This window comes from Periplaneta americana, chromosome 10, assembly GCF_040183065.1.
Source record: "Periplaneta americana isolate PAMFEO1 chromosome 10, P.americana_PAMFEO1_priV1, whole genome shotgun sequence".
Lineage (NCBI taxonomy): Eukaryota > Metazoa > Arthropoda > Insecta > Blattodea > Blattidae > Periplaneta > Periplaneta americana.
This window is the reverse complement of record NC_091126.1, coordinates 93,117,675-93,141,809: the sequence shown is the minus strand read 5'-3', so window position 1 is coordinate 93,141,809 and position 24,135 is coordinate 93,117,675. Positions and strand designations below refer to the sequence as shown.

The 24,135-nt window shown below is 36.8% G+C and overlaps 1 protein-coding gene across 2 annotated transcripts in view; it reads left to right on the top strand.

Annotated features, from left to right (window-relative positions):
* LOC138707893 (inactive phospholipase C-like protein 2) overlaps positions 1-24,135 on the top strand; it is an 876,200-nt gene that overhangs the window by 571,992 nt on the left and 280,073 nt on the right. For both annotated transcript variants that reach the window (XM_069837934.1, XM_069837935.1), the window contains exon 6: positions 6,009-6,072. In XM_069837934.1, coding sequence (XP_069694035.1) covers positions 6,009-6,072 — 64 coding nt within the window. The remainder of the gene's footprint in view (positions 1-6,008; positions 6,073-24,135) is intronic.

Below are 24,135 nucleotides of genomic sequence, written 5' to 3'. Positions count from 1 at the left end.
AAAATGCGTCCTCCCACCCTATTTGAAACTTTCGTTTTTGTAGAGGTACATGGTTTCGAGAGAGACATATGCCACTCGCAAGTCAGAGACAAATAGAAATGGAACGGAGTTTGACTGCAGTCAGTGAGAGGGTGGGGATTGGGGAGGTTAGAAGCAAGAGAAATGCATAGCTATCATTGCGAGCCACAATGTCTCGCGAGTCACATTCTCGCCACGGCTGCTTTACACAGACGTGCTGTCTACGAGATCGCTAGCAGTATACTATGTGTAACATCTCCAGTACTAAACGACATTTCATACAAGTTGAGATGATGCGAAGGCATTTCTTTCCCCTTCTACTTGCCCTGAGTCCGTCAGTCAGACCGGTAGCTGTTACCTCTTATACCTGCACCTTCCAAGTTGTACACCCAAGAAAATAAAATATTAAATAAAGTACATAAGTGGATATAAAATACAGTGAAACAGATGTTTGACAATTACATGTTTCAGTATATTTTAGTGTCGTTCTTACAATATTTTCAACTAATAAGTAATTACTTAAATTAAGGAATGTTAGTTTGTATTATGAAGTCAGGGGGGAGTGACACAGTGCAGATTGTCCCATTGTGTGTGCTGAGAGTAGCAACTAGCGGTGAAGAAAACATTTATCTTCTGCTTTCAGTAGCTTTTTAATGTGACAGTTGACATAAACAACAATAAAATGAAATACAAACGCTTAGTAAGGATTTTCGAAATATAGATTACCGGTAAACATTTTCAATAATAAGAATTTTCGCTATGTTCAAAGTCAATTTAGTCGAACGTTGTAAGATAGACAGTAGTATCTTCCCCTTTACGGGTGGTAAAGAGTGTGAGCCTATCAACCAAATTGAAATGGGGATTACACGAAGTAATTGAGTACCACTAAATGAACTGCGCCACCGCCTTCGCGCCAGGAAGTACACAAGCATTCACATTCGTAAAGTGGCGGAAACCGATTCAATTCCAAATTAAAAATTTTGTAGCGGTCTCGGAGACCGCAGCTCTGTGTTTTGAGTGTTAAGAAGCAATATGAAATACACTCTTCAACGCATGATTGTTATTAAAAATATACTATCCTAAAGCAGATAAAATATTAAAGGTTTTAAGGGATATATGAATTAATAATGAAACTTCAATTCTTTACTAGAGTTGATAAATTTTAAAACGAAATGAAACTTTATACCGTTGTGTGAAGTTTATCCATACGAGTATGAAGAAAACGAACTTGTTGCATATTTCTCGCGCGCATGCGCTTTTGGAAAGAGAGTATCACGCAATTTGAGATGTTCACAGAAAAGAACATAATGCTATCACTTAATGCTAGTCATTTGGTGGTTCCATTAAATAATTACGTGTTATTCTATTTCCAATAATAAGATGAAAAGAACCACTACAAACTAAATATACCTAATGTGGGAAAAGAATTGTAGAAAAATAAATATTCTCATAGGACTTTCCTCATTTGAAGTACTGCAATAAGCATTTGCCAAGTAATTACATAAAAATGCTCAATAAAATTCCGTGCATATTATTCACTTTTCGTCAAAATATATTTGCATATTTTATTTCTGCTAATTGTAGCTCTTCAAATTATCATGAAATATATTATTGAAAGCAATTCCATACACAACGTAAGAATCTCGAAGATGCTTGTTGAAAATTCAATTTCGCATTTTTTTTATTATGGCTTCGAATATAATTACTATTATTATTTCAGTATAACTTACGAAAGCGAAATTCATTAAATAAATTGTAGATGTTGAATGAGGACAACTTATATCTATTAACAGACGAAAGCATGCTCTAAGTGGACAGCCAGACGGGCATTCAGACAGATCGATCAAGAGATAAACAACTTCAGAAATATTTTTTTCTCCATTAGGCACGCTGAAAACAAATATTTCGCTTCATAACACTATAACAAGGAACTAAAATAAATTAGATGTAATTTTGATTGCGAGAGTTTTCGCTTCATAACACTATAACAAGGAACTAAAATAAATTAGATGTAATTTTGTTAAGAGACTACGTTAAAAATAAACATGTGTTACATATTATTTGTAAATAAGTAAAAGTCTATTTTTCTTATGGAATTGAAATGAGAAATATGAAGAATTTGGTCACCTTCACATACCACACTTGTAGATGCTGTATTAGTAGCCTATATTCAATGTTATGTATGTAGTTAGAAATAACTCACATTCGTGTCAAAACTTTTAGCTTGGATTTTAAATTAAATCATTCAATAACAAAAAGTCCCATGATATTGTTACACCAACATAATTCAGATGAATATGAACAATTGAACCATCAGACGCATGAACATATTTTACAACTTTCCTCACTAAAGATTCTCCGTCAGGAAAGTATTCAAAGATTAAACTTTATTCTGTGTTGAGCAGGTACATGGTTTCTAAAATCTGCAGCAAACTAAGGTTCTTCCACTGTTTCCTTACATGTTTGTCTACTAGTAAGCTAGCGAAGCTGTTTTTTTCCTTCAATATGGGATTAAATCCTTGTAGATGTTACTCTTTTAAGGCGTTGATGCAATCTACATTATTTTAATTTAACTCATTATTACGCAGCGACGATTCATTATAAATATGTATGATGATCAGACTATGCTGCAGGGTACCGAAACGCATTAAGTTACGAACGTACAGACCACTTTCTTGTGTAGATCGAGGGGGAATAGGAGATTGAGAGTGCAGTTACTCCTTGCCTCAACATGTAAACATTCATGTATCAACATTATACTTTTCTTTTTTTGTCTGATTTTGATGTTGAAGGCCAGATTTGACTGTAAAATTAAATATTTTCCATGTAGCCTACCTTTTGCTAATGTACTGCTTTTGAAAGAATCGACTTCTATCTGTCCTTATGCTTTTTTTAACAATTTGCAAAATTCAGTGTTTTTCTTTTTCCTTTAATAAGAAAATATTCATTTCCGAATTTCTCTAAAAGTTCGTTCCGAAGGGAACGCTTGGTGCTCTTAATTTTCGACGTGTTCATCAGTAGTATGAATTATGAAACAGCGAAATTAACACTAACACAAATATGCATGTATATAATCAAATAAATAAATGAAAAGAAATAAAACATACTTGTTTACGCACAGGATCTCTAGTACGTATGGTAATTGCAGGGACCCACGCCAAGCAGAATTAGAAAGGCGGTAATGTAATTCCTTACGAAACCAACTGTACTCTCACAGTGTCATCCCACCCCATGAGTCATGTCGTCATGTAAACTCTGTGTGTTCCAAACTTCAGCCTCGCGAATCGGTGACCCTAGGCTGCAGTCTGATGATGATATTATTTATTATAATTTGGTCGTGTACTTTCTTTCCCTCCCTGTTAAACTTTCGAATTTCACTTGTATTACTGATACAAAAAGAAATTTGGCAGAATAAATCATATATATCACAGATACCACAGTTCCTTTTGCGCATTTTTCGCAATTCTGTAACTGAGTAACTTATTTCACTTATCCATGTCCTATAATGTAAATTATTGCAATAAACACAGATTTTCATGTCAGAATTTTAAATTTCAATATCAAGTCTAAAACTGCCATGATTCTGAATTCTGCTGCCAACAAAATCGCCTTCTCATATATAAAAGTTAAGTGTCATGCCATTTAATAATAATCAGTTGGCTTCATTTAAATATGAACATTATGTAGGACTGCTCAGATGGTACATAAGATTAGAAAACAAGTTTTAATATAAAATACAAGTGAAATTATCACTATTTTTATATTCCATACATTTTCTTTTTACATGTAACTTGAACTGGAGATTGATCGTAGCGGATGTTTCATACAACTCCTGGAGAAATTACTACTTTCACTGGAGTATTAAAAAGAAAGTTTAATTCAGTTAAGTAAATTCCATGTAAAAATTCAGACACGCTACATTGTTCTGAAATATGTATGTGAAATATGCCTTCTAGCTGTTTATTGGTGCATGGGCATTAAATAGTTTGTTAGCGAAATTATGGTAGGTGCTAAACGACAGAACTCCCATCATATCCCTCATACAGTGAAATTTCTTATTTATTATTGTTTTTCATCGTAGATCAATATCTTATACGAGGCGCATCCAGAAAGTAAGTTTCCCTATTTAAAAATAAAGAACACACTTTCAGGAAAACATTTATTGGCAACAGGTACAGCAATGTTTCAGCTATTTTCCAACATAGCCACCATCAGAATTGAGACACTTGTCGTATCGTGGGATCAACTTCTGTATCCCTTGTCGTAGAACTCTGCCGCCTGTGAATGGAACCAGCGTGTGACAGACGTCTTCAGCTCTTCGTCGTTGCCAAAACGCTCACCGGACGACAGGAATTTCTTGAGGTGCAAGAAAACGTGAAAATCGCTGCGAGCAAGATCAGGACTGTAGGGTAGATGATCAAACAACTCCCAGCCAAATTCCGTCAAAACAGCTGCTGTGCGCCAGCAGTATGTGGACGAGCATTGTCATGGAGGAGCACAACACCTGCAGTAAGCATTCCACGCCTCTTGTTTTGAATTGAGTCGCAATTTTCGCAGTGTTTCACAGTAACGGTCAGCGTTCACTGTTTCATCTCTTGGAAGGAAGTCAATGAGCAGAATGCCCTTCCTGTCCCAGAACACCATGCACATCACTTTCCGTACCGACAGCGTCTGTTTGAATTTTTTCCTGGCCGGACGAAAAGCATTGACTGCTGCTTGGTTTCCGGGGTGAAGTGCGAAATCCAAGTCTCATTGCCCGTGACGATCCTGTCGAGGAACTCGTCGCCGTCATCGCGATACCGTTGCAGAAATGTCAGTGCTGCTCCTAAACGTTGCATTTTGTCAGGTTTTTCGGCACCCATCTGGCACAGACTTTTTTGAACAGCAGGTGCTTAGTGACAATCTCATACAACAAGGATCGCGATATCTGCGGAAAATGGCTGCTCAGCTCCGTAATCGTGAAGCGACGGTTCTCCATGATGCACTGCCGCACCAGCTCAACACGATCGTCATTGATGAGGGACGGTCGCCCACTGCGCTCTTCATAATGGACACTTTGACGACCTTCGGAAAACTGCCTACACCAGCGACGCACCATCTGCTTACTCATGATGTTCGGCCCATAGACCTGACAGAGCTGCCGATGAATTTCAATTGGCGCAATGCTTTGTGCATTAAAGAACTTTATCACCGACCGAACCTCGCAGGCGGCGGGAGAAGGAATAAGAGCTTCCATTTCGGACCACTGCTGACACGCTACTGGCACCATGCGGGACCTGTCCGGCTGGCATATGATTGATACGTCATAGATCTGTTACGCATGCGCAAATGACACGGCTAATTACGTTTACTATCAAGGGGAAAAAATCGGGAAACTTACTTTCTGGATGCGCCTCGTATTACGGTTATAATTGACCACTACTTTAATAAGGGTGAATTATAAATATTTAATTACTGGCTTTTTTACACGATTACCTTACAAACAATATCTTATCTGAAAATTTGCATTTAATGCTATTACGTTTCAAAGTTTACTATGTCAGTGAAAAGAATATCAATTAGTAATATCAACCCCAAAGTGTAAGTGAATTCACGTTACGTTTCACAGATCTGAGTTCAAATTACGGCGAGACCAAATGAAATTTCTAATAGACAAAGATTTCGGTGAGACTTTTGTTATCTTGTTTTCCATATCAACATTCGACCAGTTCTCATTATCTAATTATTAGTTTCCCTTAGATATATTCAACCTCGCCGGCTAAAACAATATTTCTTCCAGCATACATGGCTCAAAGCAGAAAATGTCAATTTTCTTAAAAACAAATTTTATGTTGCTGTTGCTGCATGATTACTGGAAAATGCGCTACTGTGTAGAAGGAACCAAGCCTGCGCAATACGGAATAGAGATCTGTCGTAGTGACAGAAACAATACATGTTGCAGCTAACTGCATTGTGAACACACCCCTGGTGAAGTGTCCTTTTCCCTGCAGGATAGCAAACAAAGACTACCTCTCTGTGGAAGACCTGCAGCTCTTCCTAGAAGGAGAACAAGGGGTAAGACTCCACTTCAGTTTAATTACACTGACGTTGCATGGCACCTGCAAGCAGAACCAGCTGTCGACAGAAATGATCAGCCAAGTCAGGTGGCATATCGTACTTGTATTTAGTTTAGTTTAGCTAGAATGATTTATTATAACATGAACCAGGAAGTAAGGAAAACAAGATGGTCTGTAAAATGCTATTCTTTGCATTGTAATGATGTTGGCTGTGCTGAATTGTTTATTTTTTTAGATTAAATATAACATGATTATTTTGCATTTTAAATCTACGATCTGTAATAATATACATAATATATTTAAGAAATTAAACTTGTTAAACTAACTTCTAATCTAGTAATGTGTTAACTTTTGAAACTTAAGACGGTACTGTACCTTTGTGACTAGTTCAGGCGTGGTATTCGCCATTTTAAAATATTTAACACAATACTATTTATCATAAACACACACCCACTACTATCCACACATCCCCAGCACAATTCTACCAAGCAACAAGACGCCCGAACAATGCGCAAAACATCACTAAACTGTTTGAAAATGGTGAACACCACGCCGAAACTAGTCACAAAGTTTGAGTACCTTCTTAAGTTCCAATAATTAACGCAATACAGTACGCAATTAAAAGTTGTTAATTTAACAAATGTTAACGTTTTATCTTACTTGATAATATAAAAGTGTTAAAAGTGTTGTGAATAAGGAATGAATATGTACATCACAAATATGAAAACGTAATCAATTAATTGCTTAATTATTTAATATGAGCGAGCAATAATTACAAACCATTTCCACATGCATGCAGTACAGTATTATTTAGAACATATCTTTCCGGACGCAGTATACACAATGTCTATAGTAATAGTTTCAAGGTCACTAGTTCGAATCCCACTTCGGACATAGATATTTGTCCGTGCTGTTAATGATGAAGGTTCGGCGTCGACCTGATCCCACGTTACGGAAGACGTTCATACTTATTGTGCAATGTCAAAATTGTCTGGAAGTTCATAAAACCAAACTTTGCCAACCTGTAAAATGATTAAGAAAGATAAATAAATAAATTAATTAATTAATTAAATTGACCTAATATACGTCCTTATTCCTTGCGTTTACATCCTCATCTATTCACATTAAGATATTACTTCGAACTATTTGAATACTTGTGTATATAGTGTTTCGAAAATACAGTTCTAGAATATCAGTGCTGGCTAAATTGTATTTTCCTCTACTTATATTACTCAAGGAAGTGTAATAATACAAGACTTATCCTATTGATATAAAAAGTAAACTCAAATAATGAAATTTAATGTTAATTTACTGGCAAGTAACAATCTAGTGCATTTGCTAGATCTCGCGTTCTTATAGCTACAATGTGGAAGTGAAATAATCCTGCAGATTGAAAAAGACGATAGGGTACGCTTAAATGAATGGGAAACCTATATTACCTTCTGTGATTAAATGCGCGATTAATAAAAAAAATTAAGTTGGAAGTTCAGCAGTATGGCAACATCGCCGCTAACACACTGCTCTTTCTTCTGGTAATACAGATTACATCAACGAACCCAGGTCTATCTGCCTTAGTGAACTACCTCCCATCTCCCTTTCTAGCTACAATGTTACAAGCTGGTCCCAACTGTCAGTGGCTTCAAATTAGAGCCTTTTAAATTAAATTAACACGAAAACCGTCCACGCTGTTGAAATACGCCAGAGGGAAAATGATTCCTTATTAGATTTTCGATGTGGACAAAAACCACGATTCTACTCGTAATAGGTACCGAATAAGAATACCGTGAATTAATGAATGGATCGTTTGGGACAAAAACACTTTTTCTAAGAAAACTATGAACTTTTAAAAAATTGGAATTACACTTTTTTGTTACATACAACATGAGCTATTCGCTCTCAAAATCTGCAGGTTTACTTCACTTTCACCCTGTGCTTGGGACCCTGCGAGCCCCCATTCCAAGCAATAGGCCTACACTTTTTATGGACCTCTGAATTTGTTCCTCTATTAATTGCTGGAGAAAGGAGGTTAGATTTGCTGCTAGGCAAAACAAATATCAAGCACTATGCTGTACTTATTTTCTCAAAATTAACTTCAAAAGCACGATAATAAAATCGTGTATGATGTAATTAATTATGTATTTCTTCTACATGAAAATTGAAATGACAGTATGACATAACTTATTATTATATAGAAACGCCATCTAATATTTCAGAAATCATCACCATCTTCTTCCTGACAAGCTTTAGACCCAAATCCCTGTTACGATTTTACACAAAAATTTCATGAGCTTGAGCTCATCTTGCAACATAGTGTTACCAGTTTATTTGATACTGATAGGTAGACTTTACAACTGACTTGTTTTGAGTTCTTGCAAACTATTAATGTTCTTTTCTGGATCTTATTTAGTATATCCCGCTGTTCTGTGCATGAATTTCATTTCGCAAGCTGGTTATTCAGCTCTCAAGAGATTTCTTTGACGACCATGCTTCGATGCTATAGCTTAACATAGGTCGTGCTAAGGTATTCTGAAAGTATATTCTGGTATGCTCTTCTATGGGATGGCTTCATAATTCCATTAATAATTCTTGTAATTCTCGTGACTTTTCTCTGGTATGCTTGTTACTTCATGAATAGAAAGATTACATCGAAGGTAACAAAAATTATTCTTTCTCGCGAGTATTTTATTATTGAGAAAAATTTTACTTTGTATTGGTTCTTTCCCGCAAAATACCATAATTTTTGTCTTATATATTGACACTTTAGAAATGTAACTTTTATTTAACATGCTACGTTACGAGAGAATTTTTTATCAATTTAGACTTATCAAAATAATTTACCATTTTACATTCTTAAACTCTTCAGCGTGCATGGTGAAACTTTTTCTCATTGGCACACTGTGCATCGTGTCGACAGATAATAACCTCAACAGTTGAATGTGTCGTTAGATAAATTAGTACTAATGCTGCTAATACGTTTACTTCTACTGCTATTGCTATTACTGCTACTAGATATGTCGATTTTATAAATAAATGTATTAAAGTCAAGCACAATTATTTAACAGAAATAACAGTATTTGTTTTCAAAACCTATATTCACTTTTTTCTTTTCTTTTTACAGAAAAGAAAATTTATATCGAACAAACTGTTGAGGAGAACACGTATCTGATGTTTCCCAAATGTAAAATCATAATTGTGGAGAAAATGAACTTCATAAAATGTATGTTTTACAGCTTCATTTCGACGTATGGCATAGTGATATATACACAACATGATAAAATTTCAGTGTTGCCAGTCTTTCATTACGAATAGAGTAATGAATAGCATTGTCACTTAATTTTTCTTCTTTTGCCGAAATTCGCGAACGAATTACTCCTCAGCAAGAGGTTGTAGGTTATTTATTTTATTTCTGTAACATGTACTGAGGCCAATGGCGTAGTTCAGTCGGCTAAGGCGCTTCTTTGCCGATCCGAAGTTCCGCTGGGACACGGGTCCAATCACCGCTTGCGCAGATTACCTGGTTGGTTTTTTTCTAAGTTCTCCCCAACCGTACGGCGAATGTCAGGTAATATATGGCGAATCCTCGGCCTCATCTCGCCAAATACCATCTTCCTATCACCAATTCCATCGAACCTAAATAACCTAGTACTTGATATAGCGTCGTTAAATAATCAACTAAAAAAACATGCACTGAGGCATACCCAAACTTGCAGAAGATGTTAAACTATCACATTTTGATGAAAGTGTAATAGAACGGAGAAAAATTCTCTCCGGCACCGGGACTTGAACCCGGTTTTCAGCTCTACCGGATACCCATCCCGGTGTCGGACAGAATCGTCTCAGTTTAAGTTCCAACTCTTGGGTTCCCTCTAGTGGCCGCCCTCTGCACTACGTCATAGATGTCTATGAACGTAGGACTGAAGTCCACAAATGTGCTGAGGTGCACTCGTTATGAGTGACTAGTTGGCCGGGATCCGACGGAATAAGCGCCGTCTTAAATCACGAAGTTATTTACGCATATCATATATATTATTTTAATGTACCGAGAGGGCGGCCACTAGAGGGAACCCAACAGTTGGAACTTAAACTGAGACGATTCTGTCCGACACCGGGATGAGTATCCGGTGTGGCTTAGTGGATAAAGCATCAGACGTAGAGCTGAAAGCCCGGGTTCAAGTCCCGGTGCCGGAGAGAATTTTTCTCCGTTCCATTACTCTTTCATCGTATGATGACGCAGAATATCTGCATGGAAATATCATATGTACTTCGGTACATTAAAATAAAATAATATATATCACATTTTGGCTTAGTATCCTTTAGATCTGAACGATTCACTTGAGATTCATGTGCTATGTAAATGAACATATATGTAGTTGTACAGTTATAGGCCTACATTATAGCCAAAAATTTACAGACAAATCTATGTTACGTATTTTGTCCTTACATATGTGCTACCATTCGGAAAATATGCGTTGATTAAATAGGAGACGTACAATTTTTCAGCTGATATTAAGAATTTTAGAAACGTTTCAAGAACTAATTTCCCAATTTCACCAACGCTTGTTATTCAAGATATATTATTGGATTAATATAAATAAAATCAATAATTTGTATCTAACTTTGCAATGGTTTTAAATGACATGAAACGCTTTAAAGCTCATAGAATACATGAGGTAGACCAATGTTGAAACTAGCCCGTGACTTAAATAAGAATTGCAGGAAAATGTATACGAATAGTTTCAATCAGTGATTGTTAACCAGACGCGAATTACTGACATAGGTTTCACAAGCAGAGAATTAACGACTACTGAAAAGTAGGCCTATATAATTATTAGTAGTGCAATTAATATTGTTGACGTTTCATGACACTTAAAATACATAGTTTAATTCATGTATGTTAAACATCGTGCTAAGCTGCTTTAGGATAATAAAACAAGACGGATAATCTGTGTTTGAATGTACTGATTCTGAAAACAAATATAATTACACTTAATAAGCTTTTAAAAAGCCCATAAATAAGAGTAACTAAACAAAAAAACTAGCTGTGCCACTGGCGTAGCTCAGTTGGCTAAGGCTCTTGCCTGCCGATCCGGAGTTGCGCTGGGATGCGGGTTCGATTTCCGCTTGGGTTGATTAGGCCCTACCTGGTTGGGTTTTTTCCGAGGTTTTTCCCATCCGTAAGGCGAATTTCAGGTAATCTCTGGCCAATCCACGGCCTCATCTCGCCAAATATCTCGCTATCATCAATCCCATCGACGCTAAATAACCTAGTAGTTGATACAGCGCCGTTAAATAACCAACTAAAAAATTAAAAAGGCAAGCTTTCTCAAGTGTAAAGCATACATGTACGATTTTCTACAGTGGAAAAATAAAACGCATTTCTGGAGAACCAGGAGAGCTCCATGAGACTAGTGAGACTCGCTTCGGAGTGGAAGGACGGTCCATCAATATCTGGTAAATTTTCATCTTCACGCAACATTGAGAAGAGACACAGCACTCGCTCTATTTTCCTATTTATTTTACGGGACAATGATATCAGTGTGCAATTTAAACCACTCATTTTATCCTAGTTACGAAAACATTGGGGGCCGTATTCATAGACATTTTTAGCGCGGATTTTCGGTGTATTATCAGCGTTTTTCGTACTCATAAACCAGTGTTAGCGATAGGATATGATTTGAATTCTGTACCAGTAACCAGTGGATAGCCGGGGCTAGCTTAGTACGCTCGTAGCGCGTGCTGCGAAATGTCTATGAATACCACCCTGGGAATCTTACTTAAGTCTACCTCTACTCGAAATATCTTTAATTATTTTATGGAAAATATAGGGTTTGAAAGAAATTTTATTTTAATTATCGTTCTCTTAGTCCGTTATTTAACAACGCTGTATCAATTGCTTGGTTACTTAGCTTCGTTGGAATTGGTGTTAGCGAGATTGTATTTGGCGAGATCAGAAGGAGAATTCCATTATGATTACTTGACATACAGGTCTATGTTACAGTTGAAGAGAACTTCGAAAAACTCCAACTTATATAATAAGTCATAATATCGAGTCTGTTGTAAGGAGTCTTTGCTATCTCACGTGTAGAAGCTGCAGAGATTGCTGAACTTAAATAGTAATATTGTCTAGTCAGTGCACTGTCCGTCCGAGTGGTTATGTCGCAGGCTTGTCGAAACATGGAAGATCACGTTAGTGCTGCTTAACAGGCACATTTTCTTTAAATTATTTTTAACAGCTGTATATTATTAGGGCCTACGTAAACTTTCAAATGCGTACGGCAAATATTTTCAGGAAAGAATCTAACAGCTCAGACACTACCATTTACAGAGGAGCCAGCAGAAACGGGTGGGAGAAACCGGGATGCGACATAATCACTCGGAGAGATAGTAGTGCAATTGCGTGGGTTCAAATTCTGCTTGAACTGATTACATGGCTCAGCTTTTCCCGAGGCTTTTTCGTACTGAAAGGTGAATATCAGTTTATACCATGGCGAAAACTTGGACTCATTTCATAAAACCATTTCACTATTACTACTTAAATCTAATGACGCTAGATAACCTTGCAATTTATACATGACCATTAAAACGTATTGAATTAATATAGCAGCGATAGTCTTTGGACTTGGGGATAAAATGTGGTGAGAATATACCGTAGAAACACGAACCAAGGAAATTATATCGTTCTCTATAGCAATACATAAATTAATATCTACTGTTCTGACGGAAATCGAACCAGGGCCCCGGGGTAGGCTATATCTCGATTTACAGTCTAGCATTCAACAGATAGTTGCGTGGACACACTATTTTCCACAAATGGCGTGCTAAACTTCATACACAAAGTAGTACAGTATAACTAAATTACACTTCTACTTGTAGAAGGCTCCAACGAGTGCTCTAGCATGCAATGCTACTTTCCACTCTGGTTTAGCAGGTGGTTATGATATGACGCTATTTCAGCGAGTCACTCGTTTGTTTAGTTTAATGCAGTGGTTCCCAAAATGTGCTCCGCGGATCCCTGGGATCCGCAGTTAGTAATATATATTTTTTAATAAATTACATTTAATATTACCGTTTTTCTCGGCGGGATTGTACAGTACTGTAAGCGACTATACTTGTGAAAGTTTGTGTATCGGCAAGGTTAGATCACCAGATCATATCCCTCTTGCGTGAGCTGGCCTTCTAGCTGTTGTAAAACACGACTTTCCTTTTTCTGTTAAGGTAGTCAATTCTATTGAAAACTGTCTGCCTTGCGTGTGTGCGAATGTTTGCAACAGTGTAAGAATAAGTTTTTGTAAATGTGCTCGGAGACTTAATGTCTTAATTGTAAAATAAATTTAATTTATAATGTTATTTAGTCAGCAGTATATTTTGACATGTATTTTCTTGAAAGAAACGAATTTCGTCTATTATCCTGCACGCGTTCTGCTTCTACTATTTTAATATGAAGTCAATTTTTATTCATTCAGTACGAGCAAGCTTATGTGCAAGTGTTTGTGTTAAAATTTGTGTTAATAACCACGTGTACTTGATTCCAAACATAATAATATTAATTTAATATTACGAGTAATTTTAATTTTCATATTATACAATGTCGTCTCAATGGATCGGTGGCTAATAAAAGAATAAAAATTACAGTTGTACAAATTCAGAATCTAGTCGATCACTTTGTCATGTATCACACTCCAGTGCTGCTAATTTAAAAGCGGGTGAATCAACAAATATATATGATGAAACAGACATTTAACGAACTTCTTGTCACCCAATTCAGGAATATTCAGAAATTTATAAATGTGCATTGGTGAAACTCCTCCCATTTCCAACAACATACTTGTGCGAAGAAGGATTTTCACGATGTGCAGCAAGAAAATCAAAATTCCGTCTTTGCCTGGATGTCGCATCAGATATGAGAATTCAACTTCATTCTATTTCCCCCAACTTGAAAGAAATTTGTGAAACGAGGACAGAACACCAGTCTTCACATTAACATTTTGAAGGTAATTCTTTTTTATAATTATACATGCAAATTACTGAAAAAAATAAACCAGTTTATAAAATACTGCTGCACGTTTACAAACTCATGGCTATGCATGGTAATTAATGTGGTTGTAGACATATTGTCGATGTTAAATACGTACAAATGATAAATATGGAGGCATATTACATTTATTGCCCCTGATTGAGATTCTAGCTGATATGTACAGGAAGAGCAAAATAAAACTGGCCCGGAAAATCTGTAATATTTACATTTATGATTCGAGCAATGTTTTCTGGTGTTCGAATTCTTTTCGGATAGTTACGGTTTTTATTCGCTAGAGAGCTCGTTTCACGCCATTTTGCCACTAAGTTTGCATTGCAGTCTTTGCTGGAGGTTTTGCCAAAACACGTCCAGTCTGAAACTCTTGTGCAAACAGTTCCGCACACCTTTTCCATGAATTGTGCTTCGCATAACACTCGACAATGAACACGCATTGTTTTATGGTGAGCACCATTTTGTGTTGCATTCAACTGGCCACTAAACATATCTGCTCCTCTCACTCACTCAAACGTAATGACACAGCGAAGCTCGGGACAGAGCATGCTGGAGATACTGTACGCATGTGCTGACATGTGACAGCAACCCATTGTTGCACCGAAATCACGGTTTTCTGCATTGTCAGGGTCATTTCCGCGTCAGTCTCATACATACAAATTCATATAGTTCATACATATTTTTCGCGGGCCAGTTTTATTTTGCCCACTCCGTATATCTTTTATCAGGCAGTACATCCCATTTGACGTTATGTCAGAGGAAAAACAATTATTTCTATGCATCTTAAGTTTGATCAGTGGAATATGTAGCAAATCGGCGATGTATGAATTGGAGTGGGAAAGAAACTGGTCACCCTATCCCATTATCTCCTGGCCTAGTTGCCTCATATGTGATGCCTTATTGTTGTTACTTATGAGGTTCACACCTGTCTTCGGACAGTTGACTAAACAACATTAAATTTATATCTATATTAATCTAGCGATTAATTTAATTTAATTAAGTTAATTTGACGATCCGTGAATCTTTTTTCTAGTGGAAAGCGATTCGCGATCGAAAATATTTGGGAACTACTAGTTTAAAACATCGCCGGCGACGGTTAAAGTGATGTTTATTGACGCACTGTTAGCACAGTAGTAGTGTATTTGATTACACTTTTCACTGCAGAGGTTATTCGGCGTCGAAATTCAACGTGGGCGAGAAATGGACGACGAATTTTGTCCTCTATTAGGTACAGGATTTTTTCTTTACTTGCCGTAAAGTTACGAGAAGTACCTCCTAGCTTTACTTTTATCCCGGAGGAAGCTATTTTTCGCCGTTTAACATCTATCACTCTCGGCCGGATGGAATTGAAGCCGCGAAGAGTGGCTTTTTTCAAATATATCAAGTGTAATAGAAGCACTAGTATTAAAGCGAACGTGTTTTCTGCTTAAGTATAGGTTCTGTAAGAAAATAGATATTGATAGGACTAACAATTGAATCAATATTTTTTTGATAACTAGCAGTTCTTATTGTTTAGTCAACTCTCCGAAGACAGGTCTGAACCTCACAAGTGATTCAACAAGGTACCACTTATGAGCCAACTAGGCAGGAGATACTGGGATAGGATGGACAGTTCCTTTTCCCCTCCATTGCATACATCGCCGATTAGCTACATATTACACTAATCAAACTTCAGATGTATACAAACAATTGCTTTTCCTCTGACACATATCGTCAAGCGAGATGTACTGCCTGATAATAGATGGACATATCAGCCAGAACCTCAATCAGAGGCAGTGTGGAAACAAAAAAGAGAAAACAGAAGCATGTCATGTTGATGATATATGCAGCAATGATGGATTTATTTGTCTTGTATTTTGTGAACTGCGTAGAATCATAATTTCCTAATGATAAGATTAATGGCTTTTTACTTCACTGAATTTTTTGATAGAAATTTATTGTAGCTTTAAGGAGAGAGAGATAAGCAACATTCAGAAATTAATGAACTTGGGTCTTCAGTGTACACCAGTCACATAACGGTTAGCACGTTTGAGCGTGAAGCGAGCGGGTCCTTAGTTGGAGAAGGTTACCTTGTTGAGTTTTTCCGAGCTTTTCCCTCAACCAACAGGAGCAGAATTGCTGGGTAACTTTTGGCGTTGGACCTCGGACTCATTTCACCATCATAATTACTAGAGCGGTGCAGACGGAGCACATGAGAGACAGAATGGCATCATAGGAAAGGTTCCAACGTTACTAGGCGTGTTCCCTGTGTACAAGCGACGGTCATGTACACGATGTGTTGACGTACAGACGACACAATAGAAATGACACAGTTTCCTAACCTTTCTGCAATTAATTTCTATAGATCCTTTAATATGACTATAAATTTAAAAACTAATTAAACATTTCATCCTGAACAAATTATATATACTTTAAATGTATGATTTCATATAGTACGGATGCAAAACCGCTGTTTATTTGTAATGGATTCATGTTATTTTATTCGCAAAAGCACTTGAATAATTGCTTTTTGTCTTTCCTTTTCTTTACAATAAATGTAAGTTATTAATGCACATGCGATCCGTACTCGTTTTTCTTCAAAATATTGTTACAATGCACAACAATGACATTTGTAAGTTGTTAACAGAAAACGATTCTCGTCTATCTGATAGCATGATCTTATACGTGGACAAGCTTCTTTCTACGTCTGTTGAAACAACTGGGTATACGTAAAATCCTGTAGGTCTACAACATTTTTTTCAACTTCTGTCAGTTCTTCAAAGGTATCCTTACTGTATCTCTAGAAATACTGTCACTAATCTTGCAAAGTTTATAATATCCACAATTTTTTTCAACATATTTCTTATTTTCGCAGATATTATTTTGCCAGTTCTATCTTCTGCTTGAGTCCTTTTGTTCCAGATATTTCGCAATAGGGAAATTTGATCAAACAGTTTTGTACCAGATTTTTCTAAAGCTGTTATGCAATCAGGAATAAACCAGTAATTCGATTCAATGTATTCCAGTTGTTTTATGCTTGAATCAAGCAACAGACGTTGGGCTATTGGTATTGCAGATGCATCTTTCACATTAAATGATTGAATAACATTCTGGACCTGGTCGAAATATTTACAGTAATAACTGCAGGCCTTCAACCAGAAACCCCAACGAGTAAGTAATTTTTTTAAATTATGGTTTTGTAACGACGCTCGCGACTGCAGAGGTTATATCAGCGTCATCGGTGTGCCGGAAGTTCTTTTACATGCCAGTAAATCTACTGACATGAGCCTGTCGCATTTGAACACATTTAAATGGCATCGACCTGGGACGGGATCGAACCTGCAACCTCGAGCACAGAAGACTAGCGCTATACCGACTAAGCTACCGAGGCCGACACGAGTAAGTATAGGAGAAGGAGTAAGAGACACACCAGGACATATCGTCTTAAATGTTTTTACGCGGGCAGATGTTTAACAAATATCTTTTCTACAGCCCCAGAAAGTTCATCAACATAAAAAAACTGACGTCTAATTTACTCCTGCAGTACGATGACAGGCATGGAGAGACACGTTATGTGAATCATATTGGGGAAATTAAGCTTCAGGTATTTACTAGTTTTTACCATGTACGGCGCTGCATCTGTCACAAAAATAAGAAAACGTTCTCGCTCTCAACACCTGAAGGTCACAGTAACTCCATAGCATTTTCAAATACAGTACATATAGAACTGTAATTCACTACATCCACTGTTTCACATACAAGAAGATATGGTCCTCTTACATGCATTAAACCGACAACAACACTAACCACATGACGACCAACTGTACTTGTATCTGTTGTCTCATCAACTGATACCTAAATCTTATTGTCTTTCAATGCATTTCTTATGTTATGCTCTGTTTACTGAAACTGATATTTTACACAATTTGCAGAATAGTTTATCTTCATTGCGACAAAAAATATTACCATTTTCGGGAATAAGTCTCTTAAACTTTGCCAAACAAATTTGCTCCTCCTTACGCATCGCACCACTAGAGCCAAACTGCTCTTATGTTTCTTCAGTATTGACGTTTGCTTTACTAAGCTGTACCTATTGCTTGCAGCTATCCTGTGTACCGCAGAGTCGGACCTCTGCGGGTACACAAGGTGAATTTACAACCCTTGCCCTGTTGCCGGTGTGTCGAACAACTGCTCCCTTTGCACGGCTCTAATAATTACACTTCCCCTCTTTCTTCATCTTCATCATCATCATCATCACCATCATTTTATATTGCGGGCTTATTTCGATGTAGGACCGGCTGCGGACCGCCACCGAATTTGGATCCCGTGGTGATGTGGTCATTCGTTGCTAGTGGTAGTGTTATGCACCGTGGACTCCCCACAGAGCTCGTGGTAACTCGTGGTACCGGGGATGAGGGACCGCGATGAGGTTTACGAGGAAAGGTAAAGGGAATCATGTAGGTTGTAGGGAAGATTGTTGGCGGCGCGAAGGGTGATCTGTAACCGGGGAGTGGGGGCTTAGTATATGCACAAAATTCCATCCCGGGTAGTAGGCTACAATGAGCCTACCCGAGCGGCCTGCCTGCTAAGACAGTCCCAAACCGTGCCTTCCCCTGAAGGGGGACTAGGCACCAGTCACAAGCATGTATTAGATGGAAAGCTATATTCTGTGTTGTTTGTATTGCCTTAAGGGTCGTCCGAGGTGCACAGAACCAGAAGAAAAGCGTAAATAGGAATTAGAACAATCATTGTGTGTAGAGGTGTGTTTTCTGCTTTAAGTAGAGCATTCGAAATCAGAGTAAGAAATAAATCTAAATGATACCGGCAGTAGCTTCAATCATAGCACATTTTATATGATGTGATCACAGAATGACTCCAAAGTACTTAAACTGATCAACGTGGCGTACGTAATGATTGTCCAAATAGAAACAAGCAATATGGTAACCACAAGACTGCCTAGGTCGATAAAAATCTGCTCCACACAACATTTTATGAGAAAACAGAACAGTTTCAGAGTTAGGCTACATTTGCAATTAAAGGGTAACTTACGTATCGAAGTAGCATATACCGGGTGTTTTGATGAGTTTGTGACGAACATGGAGGAGTAATAAGTGGTGTCGAATGTTACAACTTTTGCTCATTAAAGGCTGGTCCACAATATACCGGAAACGGTAACGAGAACGTGAACGGAAAAAAATATATATCTGAGCATTCACAATTCAAGAGAAGTTTACCGGAGCCTCCGAACGATAACGTGACAGATGGCGAACTTTTAAATTTGCCGTTCTCGTTTCCGATCACAACTTACTAGATTCATTCTGTTGTCATCAAAAAGCTATTTGGTCGTCGTACATTTTGTAGCAAGGTGGCCGTGACATAATTTCGTCTTCATCCATTGTCTATAACTAACCCAGAAATTCAGTAGAATCACTCTCTATATATATATATATATATATATATATATATATATATATATATATATATATATATTCGTTCAAAAAGTGCAGTCTAGAGAACGGTTGTGTAGTAAGCAGCATATACAAGTAGGTTAGCGTGTGAAGAAGATATGGGCGACGACCTAAATTCTTACAGGGCGCGAATCGGGAGCTTCAATGGAGAGCAGTGTTGCAGATGTTCAAAAGGTGTAAATGCAATAGTGTCTGATAGAATCAACATATTTGTGGCCGCGGCTGTTTTATCAATTCTACTGATTATTGGAAATGTGGAGTTAAACCCTGGTCCTGGAAATACAGAAGGAAGAGTCTACAGTGATGAGGTGTTTCAAAGAGAATGGATAAACTACATGAAAGAAACGAGAGTAGACTGACAAAAGTCAAGTGTTCTACTAAACAAAGTAGCAAGTGATATAGATACACTAGTAAACAGATACACTGAAGTGGAAAAGAAGTTAAAGGAGGTTATCCAAGAGCAGGTGATGTTAAAATCGATAGTTAAAAAATGGGAAAATGATAGTAGAATTAATAACATTGTAATTTATGGTGTTGAAGAGTGCAATTATGAAAAATGAATTGATACTGGTTTCGTAGTGTTAGAATTATTAACTAAGTATTTCAGTCTAAACTTGGACATAAGTACGATAAACAATGCGTATAGAGTCGGTAACGGAAAAAAAGACCAATTATTGTGAAATTGAACAGTTACTTTATCAAAGGGCACATCATTGCCAATACGCGTCAACTCAAAGGCACAGATATCTACATAGAAAATGACTTTGCAAAAGACATTAGAAAGAAACGAAAGAAATTAATTCCAATATTAAAAGAAGCTCGAGGTAAATGATTTAGGGCAACTTTCGTAAAAGATAAAATGAAGATAAACGGAAACATAGTTAACGTAGAGGCCTTAAATAATCAAAACATTGAGGATTTATTCAGTTGCTGCAACAAGAACAGAACTATGGAAATTGAGACTTGTGGAAATAGAGCATCATCTCCACCACACGTAAACAGAAGTGCATCACGAAACAGGAAGTCTAGAAGCGTAGAGAGGACTGATAAGAAAAGTAACTCATCAAGTGGGCAGAAGGAATCAGAAATAACAAATAGAAGAATTGATGAGCTTACAGGAGTGAATGATATAAGAGCATACCTAAGTAAACTAGAGAAAACTGTTTTCACAGATCCCTTTAGAAGAAACAAGAGTGAAGAAGGAAAATATAGTATGGAAGAAGATGCTGGAACCAGTGAAGATGCTGTTTGGGGACCTGTGGCACAGACTGAGAGAATGACCAGTGAGGGTAGTCCGAGGCGCGCAAGTGAAAATACAAGAAGGAGAAGCGATTGTGGATCAACCGGCTAGGTCAGCGCCAGTGAAGATTAGTTAATAAGAATGCCACAGGCCGTTGGTAGTCCGGGGTGCTCGAGAGGAAGTGCTACAATATGGAGGAGCTGTGCGATACCTACCGATGAAGTAGAAGCAGGTGACGATCAGTTAATAAGAGGTAAAATGACAAATAGAAACTGTAACAGAAATAAAGTAAATTCAATCAAGGCTATAGATACTGAACGAAACTACCTACTAAGAGATAAGCATCAACAAAGATTACATTTTCCTAAAATTAGACAAACTTATTACTAACTAAATAAGATAATAAGACAGGTTTTGAAAATAAGATAGAATAACGTCAAGGTTTTAAAATAATAAAAAATTGAAAATAGAGAATTAATGAAGTTATTAATGTATTCCGATAGCTATATTAATTAGTATAGGTTCAGAAGATAATTTAACTTTATAAATTGGTTAACTACTATATTTTAATTTCAATAAGAATGCATTTATAATAAATGTATTAATCATCATAATAGCAATGAATCGAAAATGAGTGTCTGCGATACAATGATGAAACTAAATTGAGGTTGATTATGTAAGCAACTTGTCAAGTTTGTGTTTAAACAGGTATGCGGTAGTCTTCATAGAAGTTACGCAAACGTTTCTGCTGACAAGAAAATATTGCAAGAAATAAAGATTAACCTACATATGGAATGAACCGATTCAGCTATTTCAGGCTCATAACTTACAGTATGTCGACATCTGCTCACCTATTTGAAATAATAAGTTATTATGTAAAATAAGATCTAAAAATTACAATTAAATTGTGAAAAGGAGCAGATAAATAAGGTTTAAAGTCTTAATGGTTATTACGATTGGTTTAAACATGCACTAAAACCAGACGTAAGTGCAAGTTTGAACCAATAAATTATTGAGATTTGCGATAAATTAATTAGTTTAGGAAATTGTATATTTATTATGTATACTACATTTGTATATAGATCTTGTTAAATTATTAACTTTTATACTTTTGTGAACTAATATCAATATATATACATATATGACCAGACTACCATGTGAATTGAATTATTAAATATTCTTTGCCACAAATTTTCAAGTTGGTTAACCTATGTTCATGTTGGCTGGATTGTACTCATGAGAGAACGCCATTGGTCAATTATACACAAATATCAGACTGCATAATATCAACTTTACATATCCTTATTGACATACATATCGATATGCACAGCCGTTTCAGGTCTCAGTTTATTGTGAATAAAAAATCTTCACGTTCACGTCCTCTGCTTCCCGTTCTCGTTCCGGCTTTTGTTCTCGATTTATAGCGGACCACCCTTAAGTCGTATCCGGCGACGCTCCAGTACGACGCTACATAATCTCGAAAGCGGCGAGTTTCCCCCCATGGAAATGCGTTTGGTCCCATTCCGATTGTGTATAAAACGTCTGGTATTAGGCAATTCTTTACACATATCTCCACCTTTGCTTGCATAACACTAAGTGGATAGAATACTATGTGTAAACACTAGAGATGAACAAAACTAACTGCCGCTCTCGCTCGCTGTGTTCGTTGCATTTGTCTTTCGAGTCTCGGCCCCTCATTCGCGCTGCGCTTCGAGTCTCGCTCGTCATTCTCTAAATAGCATTTGGTCGGCGTGGAAAGATTTCGTAACTTTGAATAACATATATCACTAAAATAAATAACATATGTTTAAATGAGACAAAGACAAAACAGAACAGTATCTTAGTTATCAAAATGTTCTGGTTCTATTATATGATATGACCTATGGTTATATAAACAAAAAAACAATTCTCAAAAAATTTGCATTTCTAAGAAACATAAAGCATTACATTAATATCTTTATGCTCAACCATGCCCAAATGTAGTAATTATACACCTGATAGCAGCCCTTTAATGGATCTCATTAAAGTACACCTATTCATTAAAGTTCAGGTTTTCCACCAATCAGAAAACACCATTGTAGCAATATGAAAGAGCAAGTATCGATTATTCTCGGATATGCAATCGAAACACAACTAGCGAAACGTCACGGAGGCTGGAAATCCAATAATGTTGCAGAAGGTTATATTCTGTTACTATAATAATTAGCGTTAATTGTAAATAATATTCAAATAAATTCAAATTGTAATCTCGTTTTTCAATGTCTAAATCAATTTCAAGGTTATATCAAGATTGTTTATTTTACTCTCCAGATTATATCAAGGTCAATGACATTTGTTTCTCGGAAAAAATCAATACTTTCGCTTCTGCGTACATCTCACAATTTACGAGATATTGCACAAGGTCAGTTCCGCTCTCCAGTCAGATAAGAATAACATGAATACTTATGAATAATTTCAAGTTAGAAATATGGTCGAGCATAAAAAGTCGTATGAAACTTGCCTATAATGGTAATTAAGACGCTCGTATGAAAATTATGAAATTCGCTTGCGCTCATTTCATAAACATACTCGCGTCTTAATTACTACCATAATAATAATAATAATAATAATAATAATAATAATAATAATAATAATACTAATAATAATTCGTTATTTATACTGGCAGAGTTAAGGCCATAGGGCCTTCTCTTACACTCTACCAGGTCACAAAGTATACAAGCAGTTAAAATTTAACAAAAAGTTAAGGAACAGAAAACTAACATATTACAAAGAGAAATAATAATAGCATAATAAATCGACACTAAACAACATGGCTCGTTGCATAATGTACTATTTTACTTGAGGTTGCACACTAGATCTAAAACATATGAAAAAATTACTAGCCTTTTAATAAGGGCCTAGTAATTAAATAAAGACTGAGGAACGGATTAGTATACACTGAAAGGTAGAGCTGTTTCAAATAGGCTACTTGATTGTACATATACAGGATGTTTAAAAAATACGGGGCATAATTTCAGGTATGTATTTCCCACATGTAGACAATCAAAATAGTTCATTACAACATGTGTCCGGAAATGCTTTATTTCCGAGTTATGGCCTTCACAACACTGAAATTCACCGGTAACGTTTTTCTTTCCGCAGGTCGTTGCCGTCAAAGGAGACATTAAGAGGGCACCCTGACAGTTCATTCCGAGGCGAAGGTTACATTCAGTGTTGTTTAGGCGTTAGACTGTGCGACATGTATTTAAATCAAGAGCTGGCAGAGATACACTTCATGTACGGTAAGGCGGACGGCAATGCTGCGCTGGCTCGTCGTTTGTACCAGGAGAGGTACCCACAGCGACAATG